This window comes from Vicugna pacos, chromosome 1 (assembly GCF_048564905.1).
Source record: "Vicugna pacos chromosome 1, VicPac4, whole genome shotgun sequence".
Classification (NCBI taxonomy): Eukaryota; Metazoa; Chordata; class Mammalia; order Artiodactyla; family Camelidae; genus Vicugna; species Vicugna pacos.
The window spans coordinates 20,368,390-20,381,112 of NC_132987.1; the positions used below are offsets into that span (position 1 = coordinate 20,368,390).

Sequence of the window (12,723 nt, forward strand, 5' to 3'; positions counted from 1 at the left end):
CTTAGTGAACAGGCACAGTGCTAGCCTGAATTATCTTCTCTCCCTCACCTGCACACCACCATATACGGTAGGTACTGCTCCCTTTCCGTAGGTAAGGAAACTGGGGTTTAGAGAAGTTAAATAATTTGCCCAGGATCTGTGGCATGGCCAGCAGGCGAGCAGGGTCTCACACCTGGGCCTGGCCTACCCCCAAACATATTACTGATCACTGTACTCCACCCTACCCAGTGATCTTGGCCTCAAATATGCAGTAGCTGTTTGGTTTTTATTTATATGAATAATCTAAAACACATTTTATAATTTTTTATAAATGCAAACATAGTTCCTTAATTGTCTTTTTGTTGGCTTGAATATTAACTTATCTTCATATTCTCCATAGACTAGAGTAGTGGTAGTTTTGTTGTCATAAAGTATTTTCATTATTTTCTCATTTGTTCTCACTACCCCGGGAGGGTGGCTGGGGAGCGGGGAGGAGACAGTGGTGGGAAGCAAGTGTTAGTAAAGAACTACAAATTCAGTGACTGGTCGGTGACTATCCGCTGAGTGACTGGAATAGTTGAATTCAAACCAAATGCAGACATTCTTTCCGTCACCACCTGTTCCTCTACCATCTGACTGTTGGGTTAAGTGTTGACTCTAATCTGAAACGAAAGCTGTAGCTGAATGATCAAAGCCACAAGGTGTCCTCAGTTCATCGGCATTTTTATAAGGAGTAGTGATAACTTTTTGAAGTAAAGATTGCTGTCTGATTGTTTTTATTCCGTAGCCTTTGATATTATCCAGATTTTTGAGGGGAAGATTGAAACAAGCTGAAGACAGTCTGCTATCCTAGTCTTAGGGGATTCAGTATCACCACTAGGTGGTGCTAGATACTACTTTTATTTTTGTAATTTCAGGCATCCCTTCTTGCAGATGAGGAAAGAGGTATTTTTCCCAATTAAAATATTTCTGAAAACCTAGCAGCTTTGCTTTTCACTTTCCTTATTATTTCTTTCAGTTTTTTTTTAGTCATAGAATTTTTTTCCTTTAGTCATAACCACTACTATCATTTCATCAACTCAGTTCTTACTGGACAAATTATATTTATCGCCTATTTAATTTACATGTTTTTTTCAGTATCTTTTACTTTGTCATCTTTGTTTTTTAATTCGGTGTTTTTGTGCATGACATCTCACCATTTTTTTCCTGCAGATGACCCTCATGTTCAGTATTCTGCAGTGAGCAGCTTTGTGTTTCTTCGTTTCTTTGCTGTAGCCGTAGTATCACCTCATACTTTTCATTTGCGACCTCATCATCCAGTAAGTGTTGTTCTCAAAGCTTTATTCCATTTTTATTTATTTTTATTAAAATAAAGAAAAGATAAAATAACAAGCCCATTTCACTTGGCTGTGTGTTCTTATAACTGATACGTAAATTTACTGGGCATTTTTCTTAGCCATTTCTTTCAGAGAAGGCTGAAAGTTCTGGGTTTTTGTGGTGGTAGTTAAAAGATACTACACAAGAGTAGTAAAATGTTGGTAATAGTTGCAGCTTGGTGATGGGAACAAAGAAGATTCATCGTATTTTCCCTCTGCTGTTGTGTATGTTTGTAAATTTCCATCATACAGAGTTGTTGAGTTATTTTTCCTTTCGTTAGTTACAGGTTTAATCTTGCATATCTAAAAAACATTTTTTTTGGTGGGCAGTAAATAGGTTTATTTGTTTATTTTTTAATTTATTTATTACTTTTTTATTGGAGGCACTGGGGATTGAACCCAGGACCTTATACGTGTTAAGCATGTGCTCTACTACTGAGCTATACCCTCCTCCCACTAATCTTGCAGATATTTTTAAACGTCACACAGATTTGAAGAGGCTCATTTCTGTAAGGTGTAGAAACTTTCATTGTAACATAATTTGTTGATATCTCCATATTTTTACTTTTTATTCATCTGAGATGATATTGTAAATATATGAGCTTTAAAACTTAAGGCACATAATGTTTTTGTTCTGAAGTCATATTTAATTACTTAAATCTGAATCTGCACTGTGTAGATATTTACATGTTTCTTAACATTTTAAAACTCCTTATTTTAACTGTTTCTGTTTCCTTCTCATACAGTGTGTTTTTGCTAATTTTTAACCTTTTATAAATGTTTTAAATATTTTGTAATCTTACCTAATTGTTTTTGTTGCTGATTTTTATAACAATAATGTCAACATTTTAGTGCTTACTTTGTAGTAAGCCTTGTTGTAAATACTTTATTTGTTCTTAGTCCTCCCAATAGCCCTGTGAGATAAATTCTATCATCTCTTATCTTTTCCATTCCATCTCTCCATAACAAAACCACTATTCAAGAACATCTCCAAGGTTACGCAACTAATAAACTATGATTTGATCTCACTCAGTTCTAACTGGATTAAACGAGAATTCTGACTCAGTCTTCCCAGGCTGTGAGCTTACCCTGTTCCTTCCAGCCTCTTACGGAGTCGGGTGTTTGAGCACCTGCAGTGTATCAGATGCTGTGCTCAGCGCTGGAGATGCAGTGATGAGGCAGACACTCCCTGCCCTCAAGAAACTCACTAATACCATCTGGGGATTGAACCCAGGGAAGACATGTAGATTTTGGAGTTACACTGGGCTCTGAAGGCCACATCTCTTCTTGACAGCTGCACATTGTACACTCATTTAACTTTGAGAACTAAGTAAAACTATGCTGCGGTAGTAGCAACACATCCTTTCCTGCCAAAGAACAAATGGTCAGTGAGTAGCTGCAGTGGAGAGTGGGCCAGTGTCCTTTCTGTGGCTGTGTTCCTGAAGCTGTTCAGTACTCTGGGGCAGCGAAAGCTTGATAGCAGCATTCTGGACACAAGCAGAACTCCCACCTCTGAGCTTCTGACCCTGCCTTATATTCAGACTTGGATTTGCATATTCCTGTAACAGATGTTGCAATAAAGTCCTTCTAACCATAAACTCTGTATTTTAGGTCACCTTTCCAATCAGTATGCCAAAAGGACTGCTTCAGACTGTCATGTAACTTTATTGTTTGCTTTTAAGTGAACCTTTTATTCTAATTGGGGAAATAAGGCAAATACATAGGATACATAATCCAAAACTACACACATATATCTAAAACAAGCACCTGATTAGTAGCAAGTAAGGAGTATAGGCAATCCATTCTTTAGAAATTAAGAGCGAGGAATGATCCCAGTGGCCTGAGGGTGATGACATTGTCACAACCAGTACTGAAAGTTACAGAGTAGTTGGGGAGGATGATAGGCTGTTGGGTTTTTACATTTAGAAGTTCTTTGAAACTGAGAAGTCAGTTTTAGTAGAGTAGAAAAGAACACCTGATTGCAGAAAATTAATGAATAAGTAAGTGAGTGGAGTTTTACTTAGGAAATATATCAAAAGTGAGCTTGCCCTGCTGCTAAAAGACATGGACAAATTCAAGTATGTACATGTGCATACATAAATAAATACTTTTTAAAATTTTAAAGTATGGGTTATGTTAACGTTGACATAGTAGACCACTTTTTAGAGAAGTTTCATGATAGGGAAGAAGAAAGATTGAACCTTCCTTCTCATCCTAGCCCCTGTTCTCTCACTGATAGCTCCTGTTAAGACTCAGCAGAGGCAAACTTCTGTAACCTTGGAGTCTGGATCAGCTTCCTCTCTTATGTGTGTCTGTAGCACCGTGTAACTCTCCTGGCATCTGTCATACTGTTTTATCATCATCTTTGTATTGTCTCTGCATGTGGACAGGCTACCTTAACAGCATGGATTGGATCTTTTTCAGATTTGTGTATCCCAAGCACGTGGTACAACTTCTAGGACAAGTAGATGCTCAGTAAATGTTTGATAAGTAAAAGACGGTAGCTCAGCAAATGATAAGTCTTTTCCAAAATGGGAAAACCTATGTAAGGTTTAAATAGAGGAGAAGAGACCAACAGAAAGGGAGAAATTGAAGAGAGAAGAGGACTTAACCAGTACTAGATCAGGATGCTGGAGGATTCATTCAGAAAGTCTTTAAAAGAAAAAGTGATGGGATAAATCTTAAGGAAAAAGAACAATTCCTCCTTTGAAGTATTATGATGTACCATATGGAATTACTTGGGGTTTTTTAGTAGATCAAAAATAGCCAACAAGAGGGAGGGTATAGCTCAGTGGTAGAGTGCTTGCTAACATACATGAGGTCCTGGGTTCAATTCCCAGTGCCTCCACTAAAATAAATAAATAAATAAACCTTGTCTCCCTCCCCACCACCAAAAATAAGTATTAAAAAAAATAGTCAACAGCAATTTCATATGGTTCAACCTAATGTAAGGAAGAAAAGATAGGATATGTTATTTTGAGGTGAGAGAGTCAACGTTTCAGTTGAATTTAATAAGTGTTCTATAGCATCTACTATATTGCTAGTGCCAGGCTGTATACTAGGTGCCAGATGACTGAAGTCCTGGATGTCTATGAAAAATTATGATGGCAGATGGTAGGGGAAAAATTTAGAGCAGTTTATATGTAAGTACATCAGGGAATCAACAGTAGCTAAACGACATAATTGTCAAATAGTAGTAAGGGCCACATTGATGTAAAAAAAACTCTGACATGCAAAAATTGTGCAAAATATGCTTTGCTCACTTCTTTCAGCTTAGGGAAATAATGACCTAAAACACTGATTTTAAAACCAAATTTGAACAGGGATGACTTGATGAAATCCAGTTCAAATTCAGGTTGTTAGCACATTAAGAATTTTATATTCTTTAAAGGCGGAGGATTGGAGGAAACTTTTATAGATATAATGGAATCCTGGATGTTCTAGCTAAAATATTTCCTGAATAACCATAATTAAAGTGTGTAACTGTTTCATAAGTATATCCTACTGATCATATCTCAGATACTCCTTTTCCAGAGCTGCCTTACATCCTGGTCATGTCTTCCCCCTTCATATTCACTGCCTATTTTCAGTGTTGGGATATTAAAATATTACGGAATGCCAGCCAGACACTAAACTGAAGCATTTTTGCATCTAAATTTTCTTGAATATGTCTTCTGATGGCAGCTTATTTGAATCCCCAAAACAAAAAAGGTGTTTTTTATAGTGATAGAGGAATAGGTTATGTAGATGCATGGATTGGTGAAAACTCATCAGGCTATATACATTTGAAACCTGTCCATTGCACTGTAAATTATACCTCAATTAAAAAAAGGGGGGGAGGGAGCAAGGATTCAGTAGGAAACACTGTTTTGTCAATTTTCTTTATATTTACTTCTTTGTAGCAGATGGGCCTGAAAAACACCTTTGATAGTAGACCCAAATAGTTACCTTCTGCTGAGATCCTGCATCAGCTGGTGACTTCTCATTTCCTAAGTTGAATTTAGGTCTCTGCATCCATGGTGAAAAGAGTTGGTTGCAGAACTCATAAAATTATTGAATATGCTTACAAGTGGGTTGAGTATAGAAAATTTGGAAGCTGCCATTTTACGTGATAAGGTAGAGGAAAGTAGATGGCATTGACATTCCAAAAGTGAATACAATTTGGTAGGTAATTCAAGCTGCCATACTCTTTGGGGAAAAAAATAATAACAATGTTGATTAAATTATGGCTTTCAGAAGTAACACATTATTAGGTATAATTACTTTGGGAGGAATTGTCAGTTACATGTGGCTTCTTTAGTCTCTTAACTGCTTAGTCCAGTGAGCTGTGCCCAACCTTAGCTAGAGTTTAACTGGTTTGAATGAACATTTCTGAGTCACTGTTTCAGGGCAATGTAGCCTATTTACTCTGTTAGATTTTTCACACAAATTATGCTTCTTGAAAGCCTGACAACACTTTTGTGTCTTTTTTACATTGTTTAGGATCCACAGACAATTAGAACGTTAACTCTCATCTCAAAAACCATTCAGACTTTGGGAAGCCTGGGGAGTCTGTCCAAAAGCAAGGTAAGTCTTTATCTTCTGCTTTGTATTCACACTCCTAAATGTTGTCATACCCTGCCATCCCTTCTCCCTCCCTCACTCCCTTCCTTAAAAACAAAGCAAAACCAAAAAAAAAAAAAAAAAAAGTATACGTAGATGCAGTTGTTGTCTTCTGGATGTCCTTTTTCAGTCACCTGTTACAGTTTCATTTAAACTAATGTGTCTAAGATAGGGAGAGAGTCTAGTTAACAGTTGCAAGAGCCTCCTGTTTATCTTTCTGTGCATAATCATTCAGCAGCTGTTGAGAGAAATCTTCAGCTCCAAACCCAGTAACTCTCTTGAAATATGTGATTAAATCCCTTTTGTCCCTAATCCTAAACTTGAAAATTATATTCTTGTTTCTCTACTTAACATACATAAATTCTGTTTTTTTCTTAGTCAAGTTTCAAAGAGACATTCATGTGTGAATTTTTCAAAATGTTTCAAGAAGAAGGATATATTATAGCAGTTAAAAAGGTATGACTGTTTTACTCTGGAAATACTAACTTCTTATCATATAGCATTAGGGAAATAACATTTTATATTATTCCTAGGAATCAATCACCAGTTAAAAAAAAATATGTTGGAACTGTCCATCAAATATGAAAAGGCTGTCTTCATCTTTTCTCCTCCCATACATAAATGGATTTTTCAGCTGTGAAAATACCTAAATGAGTTTTAGCAACAGTTACTATTACTGATGTCTTAATTACAAATTACAAATAACCCAGGGTTAGGGTTTCTTAGCAGCACTGTTGACAGTTTGGTTGGATAATTCTTCTCTATGAGGGGCTTTTTTTCTGCATTTGTGGAATGTTTAGCAGTAGCCCTGACCTCTGCTTTTAGATGCCAGTAGCATGTTCTCAGTTTTTACAAGCAAATATGTCTCTAAACATTGTCAAATGTCCCCCAAGGAACAAAATTTCCTCTGATTGAGAATCTCTGGTCTAGGGGGAAGGGGTTAATATGGTGCCTGCTGTATAGTGAGCTTTTAACTGCCAGGGTAAAATTTTGTGAATTATTGAGTATCTTATAAACAGTATAGGTTTCTGGTAGTAACCTGAGGAAAGGCTTTAATTTAAAATGTACGAAAGCCTACAGTATATAACATCCTAACACGAGCCCTACAAAAAAACAAAAATTGCTGTACTGTTTTGAAAAGATCTTTAATTTCTTGAGCTTCTAGTTCTGAATCATCCTAAACAAAATTATTATAAAACGCTAAAAATTTTGTAAAGACAAGTTCTTTTGAAGTACATCTAAACTTAGCTTGAAGACAGTATTTATTTATCACAGTTCTAACTTAATGAATCTAAATTAGCAAGATCAGATTTTAAAGATTTTGTTCGGTTTCTGTAGTGTGATTCACGGTTTATTGCCAAGAGTGTATTTTAAGAGTGTATTTTGTTTGTATTTTTTTTGTATGTACTTTTAAAATTCTTACAGGGACTCAGTAAATGAAAATGATGATTTAAAAAGTTAAAGCCAGCTGGAATTTTTTCATCGAGAATAGTGCAAGTTCAACCAAAAAAATTTTAAGCAACCATTGAATGCTTTTGAGGAGAAAGTCTTTCAAAAGAATAGGCAAAGAAAAAGCTGCCCTTTTATTTTTAGGACATTGTTGAAACAGTTTATGGAACACTGTAGGCAGACTTTTGTTGGCAAGGTTATGATTACTGTCTTTTGTTTTGGGGTGGTTTTCCTATTTTTTTATGACCAAGGCGATGGCAGAATCTGATTTCTTTTTCCTGATATAATCAGCATGTGTATCGTTGGTAATGTCAGTGGAGAAAGTATTTCAGGGTGCCAGGAGTTTAGTCTGTCCCTGATCTGCTCTGAGTCACCCACTCACATTCTCATGCAGTGTCACCACAGTACAGCTCCTGTCTCTGAACTGCATAGGATGTTTTGCCCTAATACATGAACTTACTTATTATTTACTAGCCAAGTCTAGATATGTACGGTGCTAGAAATTGCAAAAGCTTATGAAACCCAATTTCTCATTTAATAGTGGTGTTCTCACTAGTGACATTGGCCACTGCTCCAGAAGAAAATAGTTTACAACTCTGAATCCTATACTATTTCCACAGAGTTTAGGAAGAGTAACCTGAATAGCTCTATAAACAGGGTGACCATATAATTTAGTGTCCAAACCTGCAAAAAATTTTCAAGAGTGAAAAGGAGTACTTTGAATATGCTAGGACCAAAGTTGTAGACAAGGACGGTCCTGAGCAAATTGGGACCTGTATTCACCCTGCCTATAGTCCATCTTAATTATTATGTTTTCTTTCACCTTATGTAGCCATTTTTACCTCATAGTCCCTTAATAATACAACAATAAATAATAGATTTAATAATTACCATAAATAATTAATATCTGTCACGTAAATCAGGCAAATACTAAGAAATGAAATATTTCGGATAACTCTTTGACACTCTATGAGTAGATGGTCCATCTGTGAGAACTGAAGATGTGATGGGACCCTTTAGTTCCCTTGGATACTTGCTCTTTATCACCCACATATAATGCAGAAGTAACTCTGTTCTTGTTTTTCACTTACTGAGATTTCTTCTAGCAAACTAGAGGTAAACATTCCACTGAAAAATCCCACAAATGGAGGTTCTGGTGGGCAGTCTACAGCCAGTCTTAGGAGAAAATGACTGTGTCCACAAATTCTACTTTATTCACTGGTACCTCAATGTCGTCCTTATTGGAATGTACTGTGTTTTTATTCTAAATCCTTAGTGGGACAATATAGAAAAGTGTAAAGGAGAAAACAAGGACTAAACAGTTCATTTATGGGGCAAAATACGATTCCTCTTTAAGAACAGGAATTGTTCTGAACTTCTGGTTTCCCTCTCCTCGCATGAAGAGAAGGCCGCATGCCAGGAATCTCTTGACCAGTTGCGGTAGCATATTCATGAAGCTAAATGCTCTTTACTAAATTGCTAGATTTGGGTACCCCAAAATTTTTTGAGCTGCCCCATTCTCACATTCTCCAAAGGAAGTTTATAAATGGTTATTAGATCTCCAGGTTATTCCAGAGAACCCAATTACACTTCAGTCATAACTGTGAAATACTAGCTCTCAGGGCTGTAGTCAATTATATATTATAATAGATGTTAGCACACTCTTTTCTGTGAAGGGCTGTGAGTAAATACTTTTGGCTTTGATGGCCCCATGAGGGCACTGCAACATATTCTTCCTTGTTTCTGTTGTTACGACTCTTTAAAAATTTCAAAACTGTTCTTAACTTCAGGCCTTACAGAAACAGGCTGCAGTTTGAATTTGGCCTGATGAGCTATAGTTTGATGATTCCTGACCCACAATATAGGTTCACAATCCTGTATCCAAAATCTTCGGGACCAGAAATATTTCAGAATTCAGTTTTTCAAAGTTTTGCAAATAATTGTTGTATGCCGTATATTATAATAGTATCCCCAGTGGGTCATGGGTCACACCCTATAATCAAACACATTAATGTTTATGTAGCTCAGTATATGAATATTCACACTGAGTAGGAGAAATACAGGCTTATAAATAGCCTTACACCAGTTTAAGTCAAGTTACTGTAAATGAGTTTACTGTAAGTCAAAAACAAACCAAAAAACTCTTTGTACTCAGAGCTTTACAGATTTCAGAGTTGCAGTTAAGAGATTGTGGGTTGAATTATCTCTACAGAGAAATAAATATATTCTGCATTTTAAGTAACTTAAGAATAAACTTTTTAGAGTACCTGTCATGTAAATTGGGGACTTCCTCTACAATTAAATATGTGTTTTGCTTTATAAATTATAATTATGTATATTCCTTAATAATGAAGAACTTCATGGTATTCTCTATCAGTGACATTTAAGATAAACTGAATTTGATGTACCTTATCACGAAGTGTAATATTTGCCCATTTCCCCGTTTAGTTCTTGGATGAAATTTCATCTACTGAAACTAAAGAGTCCAGTGGTACGAGTGAGCCTGTGCACCTGAAAGAAGGGTAATGTAATTAAATTATATACTAAAGTCATAGTTCAGTATAGACATTAAGTAAGGACAAAGAGCGTGGGTCCAGGAGTGAGGAAATCCGGGTTTTGTTCTGTGCTAAAACTGTGTAAGTAACATCAGTGGGTAAGTCACCCTCACTGTCCTGTAAACTTTATTCCAGATAGGCATGACTTCTTATCCATACAGTCCCAGAGTTGTTTCGCAAATTTAATGAGATGGTGGATGTTGGAGTACTTTGGGAAAGTCACAACATTATTCAGTCTTAAAGTAGTGTCATCTTTGGAAGTTAAAGGGGAAAATTACTCCATGTGGCCCCTCTAGTTCTGGATACTGCAGTGATAAATATTAAATTATTTAAAGGCTTTATTCCCTTGGTAGGGCCAAAATAAACGCAAGAGTTTCAGATGGTGAAGACTTAATATAGTCTTACACAGCTGTTCATGTCATTTAAAATTAAAGAACAATTCTTTGTTTTGGATTAACTGCTTTAATACTTGCAGCTAAATGTTTACATCTGTTGTTTTGGCAGGGAGATGTATAAAAGAGCTCAGGGAAGAACTCGGATTGGAAAAAAGAATTTCAAGAAACGGTGGTTCTGCTTAACAAGCAGAGAGCTCACCTACCACAAGCAGCCAGGTAGTTGTGCTTATGCTTCATCGTGGGGTCTCGTCCTGGTTTCCAGGGAGGGCTTCTTTCTTTTTCTTTTCCTTTTTCTTCTTTGCTGCTTCATGTAACTAGTGAACCTTTTCACTAATACTTTCGTAGTCTATAGTTTCTCACAGTGATGCACACACACTAAAAATGTAAAAAATATTTAAGTGACACCATGTAAAATTACATTTTTCTCTCACATTGAATGTCTTGTGTTGCTAAAAATGGTGTCCCTGCAGTATGCTCTGTTTTCTAAAACTCCCTGGTAAGTCCCTGTTTTATAGTCACTATGTAAGGAACAAGTTAGACCTTTTAGAACTTGGAAGTTTCTTTAACTCCCAGAGTCAGATTGGTAAGAATTAATATCTAATAATGACAATATTTCAGTGGTTTGCTGGAAAATATCAGCCAAAAGTTCCCATAGTCATCCCATAGACTGTGATTTCTATTCAGTTAAAAGATTTCATTCTAGACTGTTAGCCAAGCTAACTCTAAGATGGGAATTTTAATAATTTGCCTCCTGAGAAGGCACAAATTATCTACCTGTTTGAGTAAAGAAAGCCATCTTCCTATAGTGTAATTTGAGGGCTTCAGAGACGCAAAGTTTGTCCCTCAGTGGACTGACATAATGCTTAAAATCTCTCTTTTAAGTATATTCTTTTGGGCTAATGCATTATCCATAGATGGCCACAGCTTCTGATACCTTAACAAGAACCACTTTTATCTAGATCACAGATCTGACACAGTAAAATCCTTTCTATCCAACGTGATCAGGATCCAAAGATGTTCACGTAACCAGAAAGGTCAATTAAAGCAAGAATCACTTAAAAACAAACAAAAAGATGCATACATAGATCTTAAATATTTATATATTTGTTTACCTGTCTTTTGATAGAGAGTCAAGATCTTTTCTTTGAATTTGAATCTATAAGTTTAGATTTCCCCATTGTCTTTCTTGTGCAGATACACCCCAAATGCATGTTTTCAGGTTGATTTCTCCAAAGTGGATCTAGAACTTAGATACTTGAAAAGTAATCCAGTTATAGAATCCTGTTAGATTTTTACGATAGTCACCCTAACCTTTTACAGCTGTCTCACGCCATATAAATCAACTTTATTTGTATGGGTGTTAGTCTCCTTTTTTGAAAAGCTTTTCAGAGTGCTTGCCTGATATTCAAATAAATAATATACCTCTTGGTAGGTGGCATTTATTTTGTCACTTTACATAATGTTTAAGTAAATTATAATTACAAAGTGGAAAATGGCATAATAGTTTTGAGAACAAACCCAATGGACTTGGTAATCAGGACAGCCTAAGCGATGGAAATGGAAGGGTTACAAGCTTAGTAGATAGTGCCCTAGCAGCCCCAGCGCTCAGCATCCCATGAGCATCATTTAGTATGTTTTACAGAGGAGATGGAGAGTCTTGGTTAATCCATCAACTCTGTTAAGTAAAGATCTGTTAAAGGAACTTCTGGTATAATTTCTGAAATGATAAAACAAACACCAGACATAGAGTACTTTCAAGAGAATGAAGACTCAAATTAAGTAGAATGCTTCAGTGGAGATTCTTGAAGAGCAGAGTGAAAAAAAAAATGTTTTTGTATCGTAATTCCTTAGAATGGCTTAGCCAGAAAGACTCCATATGTTCAAGTATATTAGTAAGACATAAGGAGCCAAATGCACTATATTTTTAGGCACCCTGATCATTTGTTGTGGAATGTAAATATTCAAATGACTAGAAATCAGTAGGCTACATTCCTGCCCATACTTACCCTTCCAGACAGCATTCTTTAAGCTAAGCATATTTTGAATGTTTTAGAAGTGACAGCTGATGTTGAATACTATATAAATGCTCTCATACATAGAGCAACATTTAAAAAATATCTGTCATAGTATGCTAATTATGTTTATATTAATAGTACATTGAAATGAAATGTAAGGTAAGTTGGTCATTCTCTATGAATAAATTAGCTATTTTCTCTTTTATTTTCTAATCTAACCAGTATTCTAAAGTCTTCTTTCACTTAAGACTTTAAGAGTTAGATGATAGTTTTGGACCCTTTCCTCCAGAAAAATGCACCCACAAACTTAGACACAGAATCTTGGATATAATTTCAGAGAGTTCATATAGCC

General features: G+C 36.0%; 1 protein-coding gene across 3 annotated transcripts in view; it reads left to right on the plus strand.

Annotated features, from left to right (window-relative positions):
• Positions 1 to 12,723, plus strand: part of RASA2 (RAS p21 protein activator 2) — a 111,436-nt gene that overhangs the window by 80,368 nt on the left and 18,345 nt on the right. For 2 of the 3 annotated variants that reach the window (XM_072958409.1, XM_072958422.1), the window contains 5 exons: positions 1,192 to 1,298; positions 5,838 to 5,921; positions 6,336 to 6,413; positions 9,855 to 9,928; positions 10,466 to 10,575. In XM_072958409.1, coding sequence (XP_072814510.1) covers positions 1,192 to 1,298; positions 5,838 to 5,921; positions 6,336 to 6,413; positions 9,855 to 9,928; positions 10,466 to 10,575 — 453 coding nt within the window. The remainder of the gene's footprint in view (positions 1 to 1,191; positions 1,299 to 5,837; positions 5,922 to 6,335; positions 6,414 to 9,854; positions 9,929 to 10,465; positions 10,576 to 12,723) is intronic. The other variant, XM_072958420.1, reaches the window with a different exon arrangement.